Raw genomic sequence first — 26,272 nt, forward strand, 5'->3', positions numbered from 1 at the left:
TGTGTTTCCGTCAGCTGTCTTTCTGGAATCTGGTCTAGCCTGATCAATTATTTCTTGCCTCGCTAAAAAGTTCCCTAGAAAAACCAGCATTGCTCTTGGTAGTGCGTTCTCTTGACCCCCACGATTTTTTCTTACAAACAGAGGATATCTGTGGGCTCTTTGCACTTCTAGATCCCATTGCCATTTTGATTCTGGAAAGGCTTCTTTTAGTACCTTAACCACGTATCCTCTCGGGTCCTGTCCCTCCCGCCCTTCCTCAAGTCCCAACAGTCTTACGTTGTTCCGCCTTTGGCGGTTTTCAAAATCTTCTAGTTTCCATTGTAGGTCTTCCACTACTTTTCCTTGTTCCATTCTAAAAGTCTGCCAATCTGTTACCTCATCTTCCACTCTGCTAGTCCTTTCTTCCACTTGGGTTACTCTCTCCTCAACCTCTTCGTACTTTCTGTTTACTCTTCTTAGTGAAGCTTGTAATTTTTTGTATCTCTTTTTGCTCTTCGACTTTCTGCTCTGGCCTCTGACTGCATCTGCTTTAGTGTTCCAAATAACATTTCAAGAGTTACATTTTGAGTTTTTGGCCTCCCAACATTATCTCCTTCTCCCTGATCATTTTCCTGGTAAGTTTCTGACGTAGCAGAGTAGTCCCACGACAACTTTTTATTCATATTACTTCTAGACCCTCGACCATCTCTTCTAATTCCAGCTCTTTTTTTCTGGGTCGCTAGATCCCTGGAATCCTTACTTGTGTCTGAGCCCGAGGTGTGATCTGTGCAGCTCCGCTCCTCCTCAATTTCGGGATCACTAATGTCCGTTGTATCAGAGCCCTCATTGACTGAGAAAAATTCAGGGGAACCACCCCTCATGCCTCTGTCTTCTCTGCCACCCTTAACACTGTCCTGATCAAGGTCTTGATGCCCTTCAAGGCTCTGGGTGCTCCCCCAGCTCGGGTCAGAATGTTGCAAAGTTCTTTTGTTCAACCCTGCCTCCACGTTTAGCAGTGCGTCTAGCATTTGCACATTATTATGCCTCTCCAGCTGCTCTAGCGCGTTACCATCTGCATCAGCTTTCTGCATTCCCCCCTCGTTCAACTTCTTGGCTCCAGCGCTCAGCCCTGCTTGTTGCGTGCTATTTCCTTCAGCGTTCAGCGGTTGCCCAGCAACCGGGTCTACAGCGCTTACGTCCTCGCCGTCTGCTGTTTCCTCGGCGCCCGCGTTCGGCGCGGCTGAAAGCTGCGGGGCTCCTGCTCCGATCTGTGATGCCGTTGGATGTCCGCTCACTCCCCCAGGATGCCGAGGGTCGTCCGCTTGCTTCTGAACCAGCGGGGCTGCCTTCGATACGAAAGATTCAGGTAGTGTTGATTGCCGCATCTGTTCCTTTGAGTTCGCCGTTTGCGAACGCTGTATTTTCCCTTCTGGCTCCAGTGTCAGCTCCCTTGCAGCCTTGCTCGCTGCTAAACGGGTCTCTGGTTTTGCCTCAATTTTCTTTTCTTGTCTTTCAGATTTTCTCAGCAGGGCATTCTTTGCGGAGCGATTGAGATGCTCCGTTTGTTTTTTGGCGGTAGTGACTAGTACTTTTGGGATCGCTCCAGAGCGATTTTCTTCTCTTGTTGCTGAGCCTTTAGTCGACCCAGTTGTTACTGTTTTATCTTTATCTCTATCTTTGTCCTTGTCCAGCTTACTTCTCTGCGACATTTTGAAAGGTACTTTAGCTCTGTTAATTATACTTCTCCAGCAGCCAGACAAAGTTTTTCTCGCCTCAGTTGAGATTCTCCTCAGTAAGCCTAGCCTGGATGCTCCTGACGAGGTGCTAGATAAAAGTCCACCAAAGAACCACATCCCCGTATTCACAAGCCGCTTAACATCCTAGGATAGGAGAGAGGAGGAAAGCGACTTTCTTCTACAGAGCTACGGCGGCCATCTTGCCTCGATCTGCGAAACTCTAGGGTACTAGCAGGTCTCATTACAATCCAGTGATGAACATAAACAGCATTCTCAACTTGCCAGGGACCGTTAAAGTTCAGAGTTCCCATCATATGGATTGCATGGTGCACCCACCACTTGTCAGCGCATGATGAATACCCTTATCAGACCAAAAAAAGCTTCTTTGGCTCCATATTTTGACAAAATCATTATCTTTAGCCCTGAGTGGAATCAACATGTACAACATCTAGACTTGATCTTAATCACACTCCAAAAAGATGGATAAACAGCCAATCCTCTCAATTGCACTGTAGCAGCCTAGCAAGTGAAGTGCCAAAGTTATACCCTTGAATATGATGTGATCCGCGCCCCATCCCCCCCAATCCCCCACGAAGAAAAGTTAGGAGCATTGATTTTAATGCCAGTACCATTTACCAAAAATGAAACAAGAGCGTTCTTTGAATTTGTGGGATAATGCAGGGCATTTTTTCCTCGTTTTTATTTTTTTATTGATAGCCAGTCACTTCACATACCTCCTTATGAGAAACAAACCTAACCATATAAAATGGGGTGCCCAGGAAGATGACCCTTCAAGAAAGATGCATTGTCCTCTTTCCCAGTTCTATATTTTCAGATTTTCAATGAGTTGTCCTCTTACAAACCAATACGTCAGGGTAGAGTCAGGAGCTGTCCACTCCCAGGACTTTGAGGGTGGAACTCATCCTACCTTATTCCTAAATTGAAAACGACTTGCCAACAAACTATCATAAGCCACTTTTGAGAGGGAATGTCTCGCCATAAAGTGAGCAGTAGAGATATTGTGATACTACCTGTAAAGGTGCACCTTCATCATTGTGGCAAATCATCTGCTCTTCCAACATCTGTCTGTTAATAATGATACAAATTCTAGAATACTCCGGTTGTATTTGTCCTTACCAACATTCATTTTTAAAGTAATTTATCAACTGTGTTCTTAGTTACTAAATGCCAACAATCTGTCCTAAGTACCTGGCCCCATCAAGACCAAGCATCTTTGCCGAAGGGGCGTATATAAGAGGTTGTTCCAGCCACCTTAAGAGGGAAATAACATTTTCACTGCACCTCAACGTCAAATGCCCTTCAGTAATGCTTGTATTCATATACCTGCGTCATGTGCTGTTCCCAACCCAGAACAATGTAACCCATATGGTCCTTGAGATGAAGATATGCATCTGCCTAGGGACACTGACAAACATAATAGGTACCAAGTGCGGGTGGGAGGAGGACGCATTTGAAAGGACTGGAGACCAACCGCCTGGAATAAAGGAAGGAGGGCCCGAGTGACAATGCTCTTGGCCAAAAAGAGTTGTTCTAGCACACCAACAACCACAGCCATGTCTACTTTGGCATATGCTGGTGGGAGGGCGTGGCTAGAAACAGCTATGAGGTCACAGGGACTAATCACTGATGAGTGTAAGGGTAAGAACATACTTAGGAAGTGGGAAATAACAAATAGAGTGCAGATGGGTGTGCCATGAGAGGTCCCTTTCAGGGATCCCACTATAAAAACCTAAGTGTAAGAGAGGTGAGTGAAGAGGCCATGTAGAGAGGGAGATCTGGGATGAGCACTGGCTTCTGTCTTTCCCCGGTGAGAAAATGACTTTGCCAGTTGGTGATCTAGGATGTAAGAAGGGATGAGGAAAAAGAGAAGGGGAGACATTTTGCTGAGGGTGATCAGAGAATTAGTGCTCCCTTCTCTCTTTTCCAGGTGAACTAACAACAAGAGGCACCATCTCAGCAAACTGAAGGGAAATTCAGGTTTTCATGCCAGTAGAGACAGGAAAATTAAGAGTCGGATCCTTACTAGACGTACGGAGGATATGAAGCAATATTCCCAAACAAACTTACAGAGTAATGATGTATCAAAACCTGTGATTGTGTTTCCTATGAACTAAAGAGATCTATTCCTTTTCTGTCACCCTGTAAATTTGAATCATTATCCAAACCAACTACTTAACTGTGTCAAGAGTCCTGGTTTACTTTGCCAGTAGCATCACATCATCTGAGACGGATGACTAGGGAGGGAGATGTCATCAACCCTTAATCAGTAGTTTGCTGGTAATCGTCCTCATGCATGATTTTACATAAGGGATTGATGTTGGAATTGCTAGCTGTTGGTAGCCCTTCTGGAATTTCTGTTGTAGAGTGAGATTGTCCTATGATGACGGTTTGCATTTGTGATTTGGTGAGAAAGCCCCAACAAATGAGTAAAGTGAGGATTAACTAGTAAAGTAAACCTAATATAAAACATGCAGGACCTTTAGTTTCTAATATTCCTTTAATGTAATGCTAATTTGCGGAGTAAAAAAAGTATAGAAAGTGAACACACGACACGTGTTTCGCCCATCTGGCTATCCCTCCAAGGGCTTTCTCAAGGCATATGTCTTAATGTATATTCTTCTTGGTCCTGTTAATCACATGAAAGATGCGGTTGTCTCTAGGGTCCGAAACGATTCAACATAGTCGTCCGCTTATAAAAGCAGAAGGCAGAAGTACATCCGACACTAGGTAGCAGGAAGTCATGACCGTAGAGACACCCGCTTCTCTGATGTGACTTGAGAAAGCCCTTTGCGGGATAGCCAGATGGTGCAAAACATTTATCGGCAATTCATTTTCTATACTTATTTTTACTCCACATTCCCATAACCAATAAAATGATGAATCACTAATACATTGACGTTGAAATTTGAAGAATTTATTCCAGGAACTACTGTATAAACTGTAGGACCTGTCCCTTTTTTTGACAGTAATACCCAGACTACTGTTTTTTCATGTATGGCTGCAGGGTGGCAGTTTTCGTGGTAAGAATCAGAAGGGAGGAGAATGTAGAAAAATGTATATATTTATGAATTTGATTTTAGCTTTATAAAGTTTTATAGGTAGCTGGTACCCCTCTCAGAGCATTTTGCTTTGGGACAGGAAATATGTATCTATGAGATTTATAATGGCTGAACCTAGCTATACAGCAAACATGTACATAATTTATAATGTATGACCCTATCGATAGAGCAAAGAAGTACTGTACAAACAATAATTAAATGGTATTACTCTCCAGTGGGGTTGAGGGGTAGGGGAGGGTGGTAGTGGGCAATCACGGAATTTATCCTGTAACAAGATGTTGCTTGAAGGCATGGTGCCCTAGTGATTTAGATGACTCAGAAGCAAATCAGGGGTGAAGTCTGATAGTTTTCTGAAGGCCTTTGCAAGCAGGATGTAGTACAACTGGGTCAGTCTGAAAAAGCACCAGTATATTGTTAACTAGATGGTCAGTTGTGTCCAGACACATGTTCCATGAAGCCACCTGGAAGGAGATAGAAAAATCATAATGCCTTGGTCAGACTGATTCTCTTAGTTAATACTTTAATGTCAGGTTAATATCACACCCATAGAGTCCGAACTGAGGTGAAAGCATGCAAAATGGGTTATTCATGGGAACCCACATAGAAGTGGATGACAGTACTCTCACCTACCTTTGCTCCTTTTCACTGGCCTGATGGAATGAGATTTTGGTCCTTTATCTATTTAGGTATTTTATAAAGCACTACTTGTCACCTTGAAGCTTTTTTAGAGGGCTCTGTCATACAGAAAAATCGAGGAAAGAGTGCAGATCACACTGAATTGAACTTTTTGGGTTGTGAGGGCTATTCCCCAACCTGACATTATTTAGTTGCATCCCCTACAGTAAGACCTCAGTTGACTGATTGTCTAAACAGTGCTGTTATGAAAAGTTTCTTTAGATGCAGGAAGTTTAGGGCCACATGCATCAACCTAACAACCGGTCGCAAACGGGCAGATTTGCTGAATCTGTCCCTTTGCGACCTGTATTTTTGCATTTGGGATGTATCATCCCAAATGCAAAAATCGTAATTTGAGTAATTGCAAAAATTGCGATTTTGTAAATTGCGATTGCATTTAAGGAATGTACCTATTGGGTACTCGCAAATTGCACATGCAATTCCCATTCATTCTTATGGGCCTCCTGGCTCCATAGGAATGAATGGGAAGCCATTCCTTAATTGCGACTCGCAATTAAGGAATGTGTAGGCATCGCAAACGTTTTTGCGATTCCTACATGCATGGGCAATTGCAATTCTATCATTGCGATTCCTTAAAAATCGCAATTATAGAATCGCAATTGGCTATTTTGATGCATGTACACCTTAGTTCTGTATTTCAGGATTTTCTAGAGTTAGCGCAGCAATTTCCATACGTTGTAATCTTAATGTGGCTGTGTATTAAAATTTTCTGAAAAACAAATTAGTTTTTCTATTTTAGACTTATGATAATTTACATATCCTGTGTTAATATATATATTATGTTTTGCAGATTTCAGCGTTACAATCAAGTACACTGAATCGTAAAGTGAAACGAACTCTGCCGAGCCCCCCTCCAGAGGAAACACATCTTCCCATTACCAGCCAAGCACAGTCACAGATGTATATGACTAGCTTATTGCAAAGGGGTACTGCAGCAAGTCAAGTTGTGCAGCTTCCAAAAGTAGGCCTTTTGAAAAGTATTGATCGAGACCTGAAGATCGTAGAGCAGGAGTCCACAAAGCTCCGGAAGCAGCAAGCAGAGCTTGATGAGGAAGAGAAAGAGATTGATGCAAAGTTGAAATACTTAGAGCTGGGAATTACACAAAGAAAGGAGTCGTTAGTCAAGGAAGTAGGAGGAAGGCAAGATTTTTCCTACATGAGGTCCCTAGGAGAAAATAGGGATTATATGTCTGACAGTGAGCTGAACAATCTTCGTATTTCCTCTTATGAAACCAGCAATCTTCTTTCAAGACCTGGCACTACCCCACTTAGCCAGTTTTCAGATTTTTCAACCACACAACAGTACCCTACAACAACATCTTACACTCAGAGTTCTTACCAGCACCCAACAGGGCATGCTATCCTACATGGCTCATCTACATTTGAACATTCAAGATTACAACAGCCCAGTTATCCTGTTTCAAGCAATGGTATTTCTCAAAATGGTTTCCAGAATAGGCAGATTTCCAACTATTCTTCACAAGGCACATACCAAACGCACACTATCACCCAAACACCAGGCTACCAGACTGAACTTGGGCTTCAAAACCATGTTGGTTTTCGGCCACCAAACCAGTATCAGGGTCAGACTACTTATTCCAACCAATCTTCCTCACAACCACCGCAAAATTCCCTGTTTCCTGCTCAGGCAGATCCACAGAAGCCACGGCAGACAACCTTAGCAGATCTAGAGCAAAAAATCCCCACTAATTATGAAGTGATTGGAAATCCCATTGTAGTAATCTCTTCAGCGGCTCCTGATGTTGCATACAATAATACTACAGTCACCACTAGTTATGACCAATACAAGCACACTGATGGAAGACCCTCAGAGAGAGTCAATACAATGGACGGTTCATCTTCAGCTGCCTATGGCTCAGATTCTCTGTACACAAACCTAGAACAAAATATTCCTCGTAACTACGTTGTGATTGAAGATATTAGTGAGCTAACCAAAGAAAACTCCAATTCGACGGAGAATCAGAAGTATGACCCTCACATGCACCCACAATCACACATACAGCCACAGAACATAAATGGTCGCCACAATAAAGAGAGGAATGGGACCGTTGAAAATGATGGTTCAGGCAGGACGTGTTACTCAAGGGCTGAAGAAGAATCTGAGGAGGATGTTTATGACCACCACAGTTCTGACCATCGAGGGAAGAACAACTACCATAGGAACTCCGAAAACAGTGGTAGGGTGTCAGGAACTTCTAGCAATTCTTCCTACTATTATGGGGATAATGAATACAGGCCCCCCAGTCGCCCAGAAAAGCATGGGTCCAGCACTGGAGTTCAGAAGCATTCATCTAAAAACCTGGCCCCTGCTGTTATATCATCCAAACGCAGCAAACATCGCAAACAGGGTATGGAGCAGAAGATTTCCAAATTTTCTCCTATCGAAGAAGCCAAGGATGTAGAGTCTGATCTAGCTTCATACCCAGTAACTACTTCTGTTAGCAGTAGCAGCAATGTTGCAAGCAGAGGGAGAAAACTTCAGGATGAGATCACATATGGCCTAAAAAAGAATATCTATGTACAGCAAAAATACTATGGTTTATCTGGAAGGGACATGATGGAGGAAGATGATCGGTCATACAACAGTGGAAGTAGATCCAGGTCTGCATCTGCTTATGGGGCAGATAAATCCACAAGTCGTGAAGCAGTTAATAACAGAAGTAAGTCCTATGAGAGAGATAGTGCTGATAGATATCAGAAGGCAAACTCAAAACCGTCTTCCCTTAGTATGAGTCAAAGTAGAGGCCGTGCCCCTATGCGAACCCAGGCCTCAGAAGAAGAAAGCCCTGTTAGTCCTTTGGGAAAGTCAGTAGGCATGTCTCGATCTTCGGGTGGACCATTGCCTCAAGCCAATGCCGATACCTGCCCACCCTTCTGCTCCAGTCACTCATTACCCGATGTGCAAGAACATGTGAAAGAAGTGCCAAGGAATCACTCGTACAAGCAGGAAGAATGTTATCTAATGGATGATTCAAACTGTGTTGTTTCTGACAGTGAAGGTAAAGACTATCAGTGGTGATATCCCTTACAGCATGCTTACAATTATTATCCCAAAGTTAACATTTCAAACCTTCATGTATGAAGACAACATTGCAACTTGTGTTTGCATGTCTTGTGCCTTTTGCCATTGTATTTTTTTTTATTCCTGTGGAGGTGTTTTGTGTTTTCATGGTACAGTGTTACTTTTCACTTGTGCACACTGTTCATTAATTGTAATCCTTTGTTTATTTTTGTTGGGGTGAAGGCACTTGAGTTGGGTCTGCGGTGCATCTGGAATTCCTTTTTTGCATGTGATAAGTTGCTTGCATTTTTTTCATTTTGTTGCATGGCTTCAGTCTGAGGTGCACTCACTCATCAGGATCAAGAGATTGACTGTTATATTTTTGATTTCTGAAGCATATCATTTGGGTCAGGAGGAAACAGACTGGTTTGATAAACCAAGAGAAGCCCGTTCAGAGCGATCAAGGTACTACAGTGGCCACTCCTCTACATCACAGAAGAAAACTCCAATTAAACATACATATCATGATTACGATGAACCTCCGGATGAAGACTTGTGGCAACATGATGACTATTCTCAATCTCGCCACTCCTCTTCTAAAGAGCAAAGACATCACGGAGAGTCAGGAAGACATTATTCATCATCCTCCTCCTCACGGCACAGTAATGAAGAATCAGCTAGGAGGTCCTCAAAGCAACACCCAAGAGAACAAAGTCGCCATGAACCCCGCCCACATTCGCAGCCATCTGCGCAGAAAAAGTCTCAGCAGCCAACCTATTCAAACTCTGACTACTCCCAGTCATCCCGCCAGTCATCAAGTTACCACCACACGCCAGACCCCCAAAAATCTCAAAGGCAGACCCCACCACCTCAGCAGCAAAAACCTGAGACCCAACAACAGACAAGACAGCAACAGCAAGGTCCACAACAGTCACCAAGACAGCAGCAACCCCACCAACAACCTTCAAGGCAGCAGCAATCTGGGCCTGCACAGCCAAATTCTCATCAACAAGTCCCCCTTCAACAAGGTTCCCATCAACAGACGCCTAATACACAAGTGGCCACTCAACAGGTCCCCCATCAGCAACCTCCACAACAGCAAGCAAATCAACAGCAAGGTCCTCATCAACAACAACAATCCCGGCAGCAGCAGCAGCAGCAGCAGCAGCAGCAGCAGCAGCAACCACCACCAGTGCAGCATCCACAACAAGGAGCTGGAGGGCAAGGGCAACCGTCAACAAGAACACAGCAACAACAGCCTCCACAGCCTCAGCAAGCCGTCAAACAACAACCCATACAGCCACCACTGGCCTCTCACCAACCCATAGCTGTAAGTACATCTTTAATCAAAAATTTCAACGATAATGATAATGTTAATAATCCATTTCCTTTAGACAAACCGTCAATCATGCATTTGTTAAGACTTCTTTGTTAATCTTTTCTGTCAGTTTATATTCTCTTCAGTTAGTTAAACTGTTAATTCATGTGATATTAAAATGGGACAATTTGCACTATTGTCACAGATTTAAAGATTGTCTTTTAAGGATGTAATGACCCTCACCTACCAAGGTGGCATTCTTCTGTATCGGGTCACGATCCACGTTGAGTGGGGTGTACAATACCAAATAGACTTCATAAGGAGCTTGTTTATGGAGATCTTTCTATGTGCAATGATTGAAGGACCACAATTTCTTTGAAGTTACCCCTTAAGTTTGTTTGGAGTTTTTCATTTGTATTCGTTATTTACACTATCCAGGGTGAAGTTAAAAGAAGAATGGGACTATGGGATATAATTATCCCATAGTCCGCATTTATTTGGTGATGTCGACATGTTTCTTGCCTAAAAGTCCCTATGGGTCAGTGGCATTCATCTGGACCTGGGCAATGTACCCTGATCTCACTTTTGCCGTCCCTGTAGTCTATTTAGGATTCTGTAATCAAACCCACATTCATCCGTGTTCATGCATATATCAAATTTATGTAAGTAAGGATCACATTGGACCATACATATTTCAACCCCACACACTCACCTACTCCCTGCTGACGAGAGACAACTACCTCGAAACACGTGTCCAGGGATGGCTAATGCGACACTAACTTTCTTCGAAAACTTTTGGCAGAGGCGTAATCGCTGTCGCCACTACATGGACCACAGTTCCTTTGGGTAACATGCTGGTAGGACGAGCAGAGTGCGGCCAATTGGATTTTTTATACATATTTCAATAGTTTGCTTGGAACCTACTCATAGTAGGTCAGGACCTCAGGGGTGCGAGGTTTTAGTGTACATTCATTAAACATAAACCAACAGAACTTATGGTCACGAGAAAAATCCACAGCACGATATGATTTGCAATCTGTGTTAATTGAGCAGTTTGTGGAAATGAAACAGTATGTAGTTGATCGTCCACAGTTCTGCCAATGGCGCCGACTCTTGCTGTATGCTTGTCTGCATTTAGGCAGGAATCACGTCTCAGATTCTCTCCCTCTCTGTTCATCCCAGCCCAATGTATGCTATCCATGACCCCCACATTTTTCAGAACTAATGGGGACAGTCACTGCTTTCATAAACTACTCTTTCCGCACCCATACATTGGTCCATACCAATGCACCATCTGGGTAGGACATTTTACACATTGCCCCATTCTCTTGCTATGTCAGTCTTGGCTACATTGATCCCAAGAGAACAGAGACTGCTTTCTTTAATCAATGCATTGCTGTTCAGAATACCTAGAACCATGTGCAGCATTGTGAGAAGAACCTCCACTTTATGCACCGTGAACTGCTTATCATCGACCTCGACCCAAAACTCAGGTTAATGCTATGGCTTCATATAGTGTACAGAAAAGTGCACCAACCCCCACATTTCAAACAGCAATTAATAGGTACTTTGCCCATTCTTTTAATTATGCACCTATGGAATAATGGCTCTCACTTGTTTGCAACAGGGCTGCTTCCCACTGTTTGTGTACGAATGGTCCTACATCTCTTTCCTATTGGCCCCTTTGATTACTCAGACAATCAGGCATATTATTCACCAGAGTTTTATATGCTGAAGATATATCTTCTTTTGTCAATAAGTCATCTAGGACCTTTCTTCCTACAGGGGAAACCTCAGGAATGCAATGAAGTTTGCCGCTATAGCATTTTGAAGTTGCACAGATCAATATTACTGTAACTAGGACAGCTCAAATAATCTCCCAGGCATGGAAATGGGTTGATTTCCTCCCCCCTGCTGTTTCCAATTTTGAAATTGCCAATTAAGTCCAAATTTTCTGATCCTTTCAACGTTGTACTGTGTCTCTCAACAGTGTCTCCTTTCATTGAGGGATTTTGTTTGTTATAATACCCTTCCAACTCAGTGACCATCATCTATTACTGCTTCCATGGCAGCGTTACCTCTCAACTTTACCCCTGTCAACATTGTGGGCCTCATTTACGAGGCCCCTAGCAGCACTTTTGCGCCGCCGGAGTAGCACTTTTTTGCACTCCGGTGGCACAGTGGGCTGCAGCATATTTACAAGGCCACGCAAAGCCACTTGGCGCGGCTTTTCATGGCCTTGTAGATATTTGCCCCTTTCACACAGAACACTGCATGAAAGGGGCGTTCCATGGTTGTTGCTGTGGATTTTCCCACGCAACACCCATGGAATATGAAGTATTCGCAGATTTACGAGGAATTGTAAACCTGGTAATACATCAGATTCTTATGCCACTCCAGAGGTGGTGTTAGGGAGGCGCAACAAGAAGAAATATCCTTAGCTCTATTCGTTTTGTCCTCTTTCAATGTGTGTTGCATTCTGCAGCACACATAGAGGAAAACACCTCTCGTTAATCTTTTTGAGCAGGAAGATGTCCCTCCCTGCACAAAAACAATCACCCCTACAACGCACCACCATTGCGCAAGAGTCCATGCGTTAGTGCATGGCAGCCCATTGTGCACCAGTGCAGGGGAAAAGGACAGTAATGCGTTGTTTCTCATAGATACGGAGCATTCCTGCCCTTTTCTTTTAATGCAAGATTCCTTGCAGCGCTGCCCTGTGCCAAAACCTTGTAAATGAGGCCCTGTATAGTTAGAACTTCTCTCTTATAAGCAGTCTGTCTAACTTAATCAGCGGTTCTGTAGTATGTAGTCATTGCATAGCCTATTTGTTCTGTACCTGAAGCTGAGAGACCAAGTTATAGTGTCAATTTTTTGATAGGCCAATACTACTGTCTACCGTTATATACTGTGCGGCTGAACTATATTGGGTTATTTCCATCCCAAATCAGGATCCTCACTTCTCCCTCCAGTTTTCAAAGAAGACGTCCGGCACTACGTAGGGTTGTTTTGTAAGACGTATATGAACTTAGGCAGGGAAAGATGAGTGCTGTACCCAGCAGGGAATAGCAGCATCCTCCCACCCATCTTGAAACTTTGTCATTATATTGTTCAGGTTACAGTTAATAAAAAGCATCTTTTTCTTGGGTGTCTTGTATCCACATGACAAGAGCCCAATTTGACTCATACTGACACATCTCTAGATCAGTTGTGCCGTTTCCCAACTGTTAATTGCTTGCACAGTAGGTATGGAACAGTTCGTCTGAGTATTGCCCATAGTCAATAAAACTTTGCCATTGCCTAAGAATTGCCTGCAGTGGGATGTTCACGTACAAGAGGATGTTGTCCACATACAGTGAGATTCTGCCCTCGTCCCCTCCTGCAAACCCAGCAGTCCAGCGACTCAATAATTGTGGCAAAAAGGAGTGCTGAAAAGAATATCCCTGAATCAATCAATCAGTCAGGGAATTGTGAAGCGCACTATTCACCTGTGAGGGTCTCAAGGCACAGGAGGGAGGTGTAGCTCTGGGTTAGCCGAAGAACCAGGTCTTGAGGCTCTTCCTGAAGGTGTGCAGAGTAGGGGATCGTCTGATGTTGATCAACAGCTCGTTCCAGGAATCGTACCTCTTGCCAGATGGAATATTGGGGAAAGAGTACCATTAACTCTAAATGCTGCTATGGGTTTTGTATAAAGTAGTTTCACTCAGTCACAAAATTCAGGGCTGACCTGTGAGCATTCAAGTGCTTGGAATCGGAACTGCCAATCATCCGAGCTAAAAACCTGTTTGGCTTTTAGAGACAGAAGCACTGGCTATCTTCCTGTACTTTGTGCAGCCAATTGTGGAGCCAATGTATGTTAAGCCTTTCCGGGCAAGAAGCCTGATTGTTCTAGATGTAATAGAGGGGTGGCTATTGTGAATAGTCAAGTAGGGAATTCTCTGTCCAACATCTTAATTTTTATATTAAAAAGTGAAATGGGTAAGTAAGAGGTGCATTTTGACGCCGAATTCCCCTCTATGGTATGAATATGATTATGTCATAGTCTAACCAGGTGCAGTTTTCCAACTCCCTCAGCCTCTTTAAATATGTGACTCTTAAATATTGTGCACCAGAGGACCATTTGATCCTGGTGTTTTCCCAATTTGAAGCTGCAAGATCACATATGTAACTTCCTCTAGAGTAATATATTTCCCCCAAAAAATGTTTAGGGGCATATTTACAAGCCACTTTGCTTTGCTCTCGTGCGACGCAACTTCAAAGTTAGATTTATGAAGCAAGGCAAGGCCACCTGGCATGGCTCTGAGTGGCTTCATAAATCTGGAGTAATACAACGTAGTGCAAATTGCTGCGTTGCATTACTCTGCGCCAGGGAGGCGTTTCCATGCAACATCCATGGATTTGGATTTATTCCCAGATTTGCCAGAAGTGGTAGACTTGGGATTGCGCCAAAAACCTATCCCTCCCTAAGTGAGGATTGTTTCCTCTTTCTACAATTGCTGCATTCTGCAGCACACATAGAAAGAGGAAATGGGATGGTTTTTGTGCAGGAAGGTGCTCCTTCTTGTACAAAACAACCCCCTATGAAAAGCAGACACCCTTGCACTGTGGTGCATGGGTGCCTCCATTGACATTAGGCAGCCAAAATGGCGCCCGCACAGGGTAAAAGGCAGGAATGCACCATATTGACTTAAATATGGCGCATACCTGCCCTTTCACGCAATGCCACGCAGCAAGGTGACTTGCTGCACTGCACTGCATGACTTGGCCATAAATATGGCCCTTAGTTTTTCTGTTTGTCTAAATATTGCAAGACCACCTAGAAATGCTTCTACCTCTAATTGTTACTTAATTTTTCAGGATCTTTATACATTTTTGAAAGGTCAGCATACTCTCCCCATCCTTAAAAGACTCCTTTCAATTACTGTTTTCTGCTTCCCACCCATCTCTTCCTGTCATATCTTCTACTGAGCCAAGTCACAAATCTCCCTGCTTTGTTACCCACTTCATAAAGTTTATTGGGAAAACTAGTGTATGTTGTGATACAAGTTAGGTGCCTACCTCAGTTCGGCCCTTTGCTCCACTTCAAGCAGCTGCTTCTGTATTGCATTTGTTGGTTTTCCCTGGTTTTTAGGTCTCGCCTGGCTATTGCGTAGGCTCTCGCGTAAGCGATCGCCCAGCGAGACTTATGTAGGGGCTTCAGAAAATGCTCCCAAAGGCGGATCGGGTGGCGGTTACACGCACAACCACGCGCATTCCATTTGCCACCAGCTACTTCCTGCGCGTGCGCCGCCTCACGCATTCAGAGAGATTTAGTAAGGGGTACAAGACCTTAGGAATGCGGTTTATGGCCAGTGCACGTGAGGCATTCAAGCGTGAAACTGGCATCTGGCATCGGACTTGAAAGCAGCAGACTGCTTTCGCCAGCGCGAGCTCGGCCTCACTTCCTGCATCCCCTCTTACAACAATTAACTTTCGTTATAACTCACACCCCATATGCTCGTTCCCTCCCACCCTTCCTTTGATGTCCGCTTTTCTTGTTGTTTACAAACCAGGCCACACACTGCTGCATGCCACACACTGCTGCACGCCACACACTGCTGCAAGCCACACACTGCTGCACGCCACACACTACTGCACGCCACACACTTCTGCACGCCGCACACTGCTGCACAAAACACTGCTGCACGCCTCACACTGCTGCACGCCTCACGCTGCTGCATGCCACACACTGCTGCACGCCTCACACTGCTGCACGCCTCACACTGCTGCACGCCTCACACTGCTGCACGCCGCACACTGCTACATGAAACACTGTTACACGCCTCACACTGCTGCACGCCTCCCACTGCTGCACGCCACACAATGCTGCACGCCACACACTGCTGCACGCCACACACTGCTGCATGCCTCACACTGCTCCACGCCGCACACCTCACACTGCTGCATGCCGCACACTGCTACACGCCGCACACTGCTGCACGCCTCACACTGCTACACGAAACACTGCTGCACGCCTCACACTGTTGCACACCACACACTGCTGCACGCCACACACTGCTGCACGCCGCATACTGCTGCACGCCGCACACTGCTGCATGCCTCACACTGCTTCACGCCGCACACTGCTGCACACAGCACACTGCTGCACGCCGCACACTGCTGCATGCCTCACACTGCTACACGAAACACTGCTGCACGCCTCACACTGCTGCACGCCTCACACTGCTGCACGCCACACACTGCTGCACGCCACACACTGCTGCATGCCACACACTGCTGCACGCCACATACTGCTGCACGCCACACACTGCTGCATGCCTCACACTGCTGCACGCCTCACACTGCTGTATGCCTCACACTGCTGCCCGCCGCACACTGCTGCACGCCTCACACTGCTACACAAAACACTGCTGCACGCCTCACACTGCTGCACGCCTCACACTGCAGCACACCACACACTGCTGCACGCCACACACTGCTGCACGCCACACACTGCTGCACGCCACACACTGCTGCATGCCTCACACTGCTGCACGCCTCACACTGCTGCACGCCGCACACTGCTGCATGCCTCACACTGCTGCACGCCTCACACTGCTGCACGCCTCACACTGCTACACGAAACACTTCTGAACGCCTCACACTGCTGCACGCCTCACACTGCTGCACGCCGCACACTGCTACACGCCTCACACTGCTGCACGCCGCAGACTGCTGCACGCTCACACTGCTGCACGAAACACTGCTGCACGCCTCACACTACTACACGCCTCACACTGCTGCATGCCACACACTGCTGCACGCCACACACTGCTGCACGCCACACACTGCTGCATGCCTCACACTGCTGCACGCCGCACACTGCTGTACGCCTCACACTGATGCACGCCTCACACTGCTGCACGCCTCACACTGCTGCATGCCTCACACTGCTGCACGCCTCACACTGCTGCACGCCACACACTGCTGCACGCCACACACTGCTGCACGCCTCACACTGCTGCATGCCACACACTGCTGCACGCTGCACACTGCTACACGAAACACTGCTGCACGCCACACATTGCTGCACGCCTCACACTGCTGCATGCCACACACTGCTGCACGCTGCACACAGCTACACGAAACACTGCTGCACACCACACACTGCTGCACGCCTCACACTGCTGCACGCCTCACACTGCTGCACGCCACACACTGCTGCACGCCTCACACTGCTGCACGCCGCATACTGCTGCACGCCGCACTCTGCTGCACGCCGCACACTGCAGCACTCCGCACACTGCTGCACGCCGCACACTGCTACACGAAACACTGCTACACGCCTCACACTGCTGCACGCCTCACACTGCTGCATGCCACACACTGCTGCACGCCACACACTGCTGCACGCCTCACACTGCTGCATGCCGCACACCTCACACTGCTGCATGCCGCACACTGCTACACTCCGCACACTGCTGCACGCCGCACACTGCTGCACGCAGCACACTGCTGCACACCGCACACTGCTGCACGCCTCACACTGCTACACGAAACACTGCTGCACGCCTCACACTGCTGCACGCCTCACACTGCTGCACGCCACACACTGCTGCACATCACACACTGATGCACGCCTCACACTGCTGCACGCCACACACTGCTGCACGCCACACACTGCTGCACGCCTCACACTGCTGCACGCCTCACACTGCTGTACGCCTCACACTGCTGCATGCCGCACACTGCTGCACGCCGCACACTGCTACACGAAACACTGCTGCACGCCTCACACTGCTGCACGCCTCACACTGCAGCACGCCACACACTGCTGCACGCCACACACTGCTGCATGCCACACACTGCTGCACGCCTCACACTGCTGCACGCCTCACACTGCTGCACGCCGCACACTGCTGCATGCCTCACACTGCTGCACGCCGCACACTGCTGCACGCCTCACACTGCTGCATGCCTCACACTGTGACACGAAACACTGCTGCACGCCTCACACTGCTGCACGCCTCACACTGCTGCACGCCACACACTGCTGCACGCCACACACTGCTGCATGCCACACACCGCTGCACACCACACACTGCTGTATGCCTCACACTGCTGCACACCTCACACTGCTGCACGCCGCACACTGCTGCACGCCTCACACTGCTGCATGCCTCACACTGCTGCACGCCTCACACTGCTGCACGCCGCACACTGCTGCCACCGCACACTGCTACACGAAACACTGCTGCACGCCCCACACTGCTGCACGCCACACACTGCTGCATGCCACACACTGCTGCACGCCGCACACTGCTGCACACCTCACACTGCTGCACGCCGGACACTGCTGCACGCCGCACACTGCTGCATGCCTCACACTGCTACATGAAACACTGCTGCACGCCTCACACTGCTGCACGCCACACACTGCTGCACGCCACACACTGCTGCACGCCACACACTTCTGCACGCCGCACACTGCTGCACGCCACACACTGCTGCACAAAACACTGCTGCACGCCTCACACTGCTGCACGCCTCACGCTGCTGCACGCCACACACTGCTGCACGCCTCACACTGCTGCACGCCTCACACTGCTGCACGCCTCACACTGCTGCACGCCGCACACTGCTACATGAAACACTGTTACACGCCTCACACTGCTGCACGCCTCACACTGCTGCACGCCACACAATGCTGCACGCCACACACTGCTGCACGCCACACACTGCTGCATGCCTCACACTGCTCCACGCCACACACCTCACACTGCTGCATGCCGCACATTGCTACACGCCGCACACTGCTGCACGCCTCACACTGCTACACGAAACACTGCTGCACGCCTCACACTGTTGCACGCCACACACTGCTGCACGCCACACACTGCTGCACGCCGCACACTGCTGCACGCCGCACACTGCTGCATGCCTCACACTGCTGCACACAGCACACTGCTGCACGCCGCACACTGCTGCATGCCTCACACTGCTACACGAAACACTGCTGCACGCCTCACACTGCTGCACGCCTCACACTGCTGCACGCCACACACTGCTGCACGCCACACACTGCTGCACGTCTCACACTGCTGCACGCCACATACTGCTGCACGCCACACACTGCTGCATGCCTCACACTGCTGCACGCCTCACACTGCTGTATGCCTCACACATGCCTCACACTGCTGCACGCCGCACACTGCTGCACGCCGCACACTGCTGCACGCCTCACACTGCTACACAAAACACTGCTGCACGCCTCACACTGCTGCACGCCTCACACTGCAGCACACCACACACTGCTGCACGCCACACACTGCTGCACGCCACACACTGCTGCACGCCACACACTGCTGCACGCCTCACACTGCTGCACGCCTCACACTGCTGCACGCCTCACACTGCTGCATGCCGCACACTGCTGCATGCCTCACACTGCTACACGCCGCACACTGCTGCACGCCTCACATTGCTGCACACCTCACACTGCTACACGAAACACTGCTGCATGCCTCACACTGCTGCACGCCTCACACTGCTGGACGCCGCACACTGCTGCACGCCTCACACTGCTGCACGCCTCACGCTGCTGCACGCCTCACACTGCTGCACGCTGCACACTGCTGCACGCCTCACACTGCTACATGAAACACTGCTGCACGCCTCATACTGCTGCACGCCTCACACTGCTGCACGCCACACACTGCTGCACGCCTCACACTGCTGCACGCCTCACACTGCTGCACGCCTCACACTGCTGCACGAAACACTGCTGCACGCCGTACACTGCTGCACGCCTCACACTGATGCACGCCACACACTGCTGCACGCCGCACACTGCTGTACGCCGCACACTGCTCCACGCCTCACACTGCTACACGAAACACTGCTGCACGCCTCACACTGCTGCACGCCTCACACTGCTGCACGCCACACACTGCTGCACGCCACACACTGCTGCACACCACACACTGCTGCATTCCTCATACTGCTGCACGCCTCACACTGCTGCACGTCTCACACTGCTGCACGCCTCCCACTGCTGCACGCCGCACACTGCTGCACGCCTCACACTGCTACACGAAACTCTGCTGCACGCCTCACACTGCTGCACGCCACACACTGCTGCACCTGCACGCCTCACACTGCTGCACGCCTCACACTGCTGCACGCCACACACTGCTGCATGCCACACACTGCTGCACGCCACACACTGCTGCATGCCTCACACTGCTGCACGCCTCACACTGCTGCATGCCTCACACTGCTGCACGCCTCACACTGCTGCATGCCTCACACTGCTGCACGCCTCACACTGCTGCACGCTGCTGCATGCCTCACACTGATGCACGCCTCACTGCTACACGAAACACTGCTGCACGCCTCACACTGCTGCACGCCTCACACTGCTGCACGCCACACACTGCTGCACGCCTCACACTGCTGCACGCCACACACTGCTGCACGCCTCATACTGCTGCACGCCGCACACAGCTGCACGCCGCACACTGCTGCACGCCTCACACTGCTGCACGCCTCACACTGCTACACGAAACACTGCTGCACGCCTCACACTGCTGCACGCCACACACTGCTGCACGCCACACACTGCTGCACGCCACACACTGCTGCATGCCTCACAATGCTGCACGCCGCACACTGCTGCACGCCGCACACTGCTGCACGCCGCACACTGCTGCATGCCACACACTGCTGCACGCCACACACTGCTGCACGTCTCACACAGCTGCACGCCGCACACTGCTGCATGCCTCACACTGCTGCACGCAACACACTGCTGCATGCCGCTGCACGCCACACACTGCTGCACGCCGCACACTGCTGCATGCAGCACATTGCTGCACGCCGCACACTGCTGCACGCCGCACACTGCTGCACACCGCACACTGCTGCACGCCACACACTGCTGCACGCCACACACTACTGCACGCCGCACACTGCTGCACGCCGCACACTGCTGCACGCCGCACAATGCTACACAAAACACTGCTGCATGGCACACACTGCTGCACGGCACACACAGCTGCATGCCGCACACTGCTGCACGCCACACACTGCCGCACACTGCTGCACGCCTCACACTGCTACATGAAACACTGCTGCACGCCACACACTGCTGCACGCCTCACACTGCTGCACGCCTCACACTGCTGCACGAAACACTGCTGCACGCCATACACTGCTGCACGCCTCACACTGATGCACGCCGCACACTGCTGCACGCCGCACACTGCTGCACGCCGCACACTGCTCCACGCCTCGAACTGCTGCACGCCTCACACTGCTGCACGCCTGACACTGCTGCACGCCACACACTGCTGCACGCCACACACTGCTGCACGCCACACACTGCTGCACGCCACACACTGCTGCATTCCTCATACTGCTGCACGCCTCACACTGCTGCACGTCTCACACTGCTGCATGCCTCCCACTGCTGCACGCCGCACACTGCTGCACGCCTCACACTGCTACACGAAACACTGCTGCACGCCTCACACTGATTCACGCCTCACACTGCTGCACGCCACACACTGCTGCACCTGCACGCCTCACACTGCTGCACGCCTCACACTGCTGCACGCCACACACTGCTGCACCTGCACGCCTCACACTGCTGCACGCCTCACACTGCTGCACGCCACACACTGCTGCACGCCACACACTGCTGCATGCCTCACACTGCTGCACGCCTCACACTGCTGCATGCCTCACACTGCTGCACGCCTCACACTGCTGCACGCCGCACGCTCCTGCACGCCTCACACTGATGCACGCCTCACACTGCTACACGAAACACTGCTGCACGCCTCACACTGCTGCACGCCTCACACTGCTGCACGCCACACACTGCTGCACACCACACACTGCTGCACGCCACACACTGCTGCACGCCTCATACTGCTGCACGCCGCACACTGCTGCACGCCTCACACTGCTGCACGCCTCACACTGCTACACGAAACACTGCTGCACGCCTCACACTGCTGCACGCCACACACTGCTACACGCCACACACTGCTGCACGCCACACACTGCTGCATGCCTCACACTGCTGCATGCCTCACACTGCTGCACGCCGCACACTGCTGCACGCCGCACACTGCTGCACGCCTCACACTGCTGCACGCCTCACACTGCTGCACGCCTCACACTGCTGCATGCCGCACACTGCTGCACGCCGCACACTGCTGCACGCCGCACACTGCTGCACGTCGCACACTGCTGCACGCCACACACTGCTGCACGCCACACACTGCTGCACGCCTCACACAGCTGCACGCCTCACACAGCTGCACGCCACACACTGCTGCACACCACACACTGCTGCACGCCTCACACTGCTGCACGCAACACACTGCTGCATGCCGCTGCACGCCACAGACTGCTGCACGCCGCACACTGCTGCACGCAGCACATTGCTGCACGCCGCACACTGCTTGTGAGAAGTTGGCCTGGTATATGATGCTCACTAGTTAAAGTGATCACCTTGTACCATGCCAAGCAACCCTTATGGTGTGGTTGTAAGTCAACCTTTTCGGACTAGCTGCCCTAGTGGTAGCGTAGGCTAAGCAGTCTTTGAGGCTAAACTCGTGAAGCGTGTTAAGCAAGCTGTTTTACCAATAGTAACCCCCTTTTATACCAATGAAAGGACACCACACAGATATATATTCAAAATATATATGTATTTATTTCTCAAAGTAACCCCTAGTCTCTTTATGAGCACAGGAGCACAAATCGTCAAACAAGATTATCACCTAATACACAGAAGTTGCACTTTATATGGATAGGCCCTGGTGGCCACTCGAACCATATACTAAAATAGTGGTATAAGTACCACGAACAGAAAAGGGAAAAGGCCTAGGGCCTCTAGAATCGCTGGGCCTACAAGGAGCTAACGTCAGTTAGTGACCAGGAGGTCCACGGGTGGCGTGTGCAGAGCAAATAGCCACACGCGTGCTCCCATAGGTTTCAATGGGTGCGTAAAAAGTACAAAGTTACTGCAAAAGGAATCTTCCGGATGACCTAGGAACTTAAGATTTGGAACACAGGCACTAGAGATGTAATACTACACTTGGGCACAGGTGTGCCAGCTTTACCTCACCCACAGGAAGCGGGTGCATAGGCCTCGAAGTGCGTCGGGTTTCTTCTATCTGTTCCGTGGGGCCTGTAGACAAAAGTGCTGCAGGCGGTCGGTCGGGAAGAGATGCAGTGGATCCAAGAGTGGATCGGAGATGTTGAAGACCTGTAAGCAGAGGGGACAGTGTTCACAGTCACTAGCCAGTGACCAGCGTGGCACCAGGTGGGTACCAGGCGATGTCGGGTGCAAACAGGTGATGAGGGGTAGCTTGTCTCCGCAGCCACGTGGTCCCTGAAGGTCGACGACGTCCAGGAGTCGGCTCACGAGCTGTCCCACGCAGGCTCTCGCTGTCGGCGGTGTCGGCGACTTGATCGAAGCAAACAAGCCTTGGCAAAAGCAATTGCAGGAGGATTCGGAAATCAGCTGTTGGTTCTGACCAGCAAGGTCAGAGGGATTGCTCCTTTGGAGGGGAGCAAGGGCCAGTCTGGAGCAACCAGACCAGCGGTGTTTGTCGTAGATTTCGTCGCCAAGATGGCCACTAGCCAGCGGGCCAGCAACCGGTTAGGCGCGTCGAGTGGCAAAATGCAGAAGGGCCCCACGCAGATCGTGGAGATGCTGGAGGGCTCACCTTTGGTGCAGATGCTGCTCGAGGGTTGGGCTTCTCAGGACCCAAAGCACAACTTGGAGGGAGCCTCGGTTGTTGCACTGGTCAGCTTGTCGTAGTCGTTCCAAGATGGCTGGCTCCACGTGTCTCGGTGCCTCCACGGGTCTCCTCTTTTCAGGGACTGTGGATCGGGCGGTGAGAGGTCTGGAGGTCCAGGTCTTGTCAGTCTCTGGGCTCGGGCTCCGGCGGGAGGCGGCGGCAAAGCAGACGGTGATTCGCTGGATGGTGCTTGCGTTAGCAAGGTGGTCACTCCCTGACCACAGGGGAGATTTTCTTCAGTCTTCTGTGCAGCAGAATGTCGAAGTTCCCGTCTTCTTCTTAGTTTCAAGTTGATTCCAGGATGTCTGAAGTCTTAGGACACAGCTCCTACCTTTAAGCGGATTCTAGGGGCCGGACTACCTGCTAGGTCCCTCCCTATGGGTGGGACCAGGAAGGGGGGTGGTTACACCCCCAATCCTTTGTCCAGCTCGCCCCAGGCCCGGGACTGGTGTGCCCCAGGACCGGTTTGAACTGGCATATGCACCGAGGCTCCTTGTGAGCCACAGGCATGTCTGGTTTCTTTCAAGCCCTACCTGACCAATACACAAAATCCTGTCTGGGGTGGTGCATGCACCTCCCCTGGCAGGAAACCCTTTGTCCACACCTCCCAAGCTGGAAGGACTCCCAGCAGCAGGAGGGCAGACTTGTGTCTGTGGTGGCAGCATCCATTTTGTGGAGCTGAGGCTATGTCTGATTTTACCCGGGTTTCAGGTACTGTACATGTCGTGTCCCTCTAGAAGGGTGGAATGCTAACCCCGTCGCCAGAATTGGCGAGGGGTTAGTATTCCAATTCGTATGACACCTTACTCGACATGTTTTGATAAAGCCAAACCAAAGATAGCATTTAACCGCGAGGTTCATAATGCACTTAAGAGTATATGGTATGACGATATCTGGAAACAGTAGAAGGAAGTTGTTCCGACCACTGCAGACAGGCTCAGCTCATGCCAGAGCACCATCTCACATGGAACCAAGCACTCTGCCTTCAGGATTGTTAAGGCCTGCCATAGGAGTGACTTATAGGTTACCAGGTGTCCCATTTAAGGTTAGGTATAGGTATACTACACCTAAGTAAGAGGTGATTGCACCAACTTACCCCAGCTGAGTGATCAGCCAGTTGTGTCAAATCGTTAGGCCAAGCCTGGGGTGGCATAATACATGCTGCAGCCCTTGGCAGGCCTTGGGTACACCAATGCCCTGGGTACCTAGTGTACACTGGTACAGGGGCTGACAGGGTGATCCACTTCCAATTGGTTATGCACCTAGGGTGCATAGTTTTAATTTAGTAGAGAGAACAGCAGGCTGGGGGTCTGATTGGCAGGCCCACAGCCTCAATATGTCAAAAACCAGTGAAGCAAAAAGCAAAAATTTGGGGTGACCATAGGATAGCAGACCCTACTCTCCTACACAACCCCCCCCCAAACGCTGGGACATTAAACTAGCCTTGACCAGTCTCGTCTTCATGTCCTAAGTGGAAGTACCTGGAGAGACCATCTGCATTCCCATGGTCAGTACCTGGCCGGTGCTCCACTGTAAAGTCCATCCCCTGTAGGGAAATGGACCACCTAAGCAGTTTGGGGTTTTCACCCTTCATCTGATTTAGCCACAAGAGGGGCTTATGGTCGGTCTGAATCTTGAAGTGAGTGCCAAACAAGTATGGCCTCAGCTTCTTCAGGGCCCACACCACAGCAAAGGCCTCCCTCTCAATAGCTGACCAATTCTTCTCTCTGGGGGTCAACCTTCTGCTAATAAAAGCAATGGGTTGGTCTTGACCATCTACATTAAGTTGTGACAGCACAGCTCCCACACCCAACTCAGAAGCATCTGTTTGGACAATAAACTCTTTGGAGTAGTCAGGACTTTTCAGGATAGGTGCAGAGCACATGGCCTCCTTCAGGTCATCAAATGCCTTTTGACAGCTTACTGTCCACTGAACCTTTTTGGGCATCTTCTTGGATGTCAGATCATTAAGAGGAGTCACAATGGACCCATAGTTCTTAACAAACTTCCTGTAATACCCAGTCAAGCCCAAGAAAGCTCGAACTTGAGTCTGGGTGGTTGGAGGGGACCAATCCTTGATGGACTGTATCTTACTCTCCAGTGGTTGAACTTGGCCCCCACCTACAAGGTGGCCCAAATACACAACCTTACTCTGCCCTATCTGGCACTTAGTAGCCTTGATAGTGAGGCCTGCCCTTTGCAGAGCCTCAAGAGCCTTCTTCAGGTGGATCAGGTGATCCTCCCAGGTGGAGCTAAAGACAGCAATGTCATCAAGATATGCTGCGCAAAAGTCATCCAACCCAGTAAGGACTTGGTTCACCAGCCTTTGGAAGGTGGCAGGTGCATTCTTCAGACCAAAGGGCATCACCACAAACTGATAATGCCCACCTGGGGTTGAGAATGCTGTTTTGGCCTTAGACTCCTCAGCTAACCTGATTTGCCAATAGCCAGCTGTCAAGTCAAATGTGCTCAAAAACTTTGCAGAAGCTAGTTTGTCTATGAGCTCATCTGCCCTTGGAATAGGGTGTGCATCTGTCCTGGTGACAGCATTGAGTCCTCTGTAGTCCACACAGAACCTCATCTCTCTCTTGCCATCTTTGGTGTGAGGTTTGGGGACCAGAACCACTGGGCTAGCCCAGGGGCTC

General features: G+C 49.8%; 1 protein-coding gene across 1 annotated transcript in view; it reads left to right on the forward strand.

The window, feature by feature from the left end:
* The window catches only part of BSN (bassoon presynaptic cytomatrix protein), an 841,563-nt gene that overhangs the window by 714,264 nt on the left and 101,027 nt on the right, over nt 1-26,272 (forward strand). Inside the window, exons 6-7 of the mRNA XM_085625028.1 lie at nt 6,282-8,511; nt 8,909-9,843. Coding sequence (XP_085481154.1) covers nt 6,282-8,511; nt 8,909-9,843 — 3,165 coding nt within the window. The remainder of the gene's footprint in view (nt 1-6,281; nt 8,512-8,908; nt 9,844-26,272) is intronic.

The sequence above is a fragment of the Triturus cristatus genome, chromosome 9, assembly GCF_964204655.1.
Source record: "Triturus cristatus chromosome 9, aTriCri1.1, whole genome shotgun sequence".
Taxonomy (NCBI): domain Eukaryota; kingdom Metazoa; phylum Chordata; class Amphibia; order Caudata; family Salamandridae; genus Triturus; species Triturus cristatus.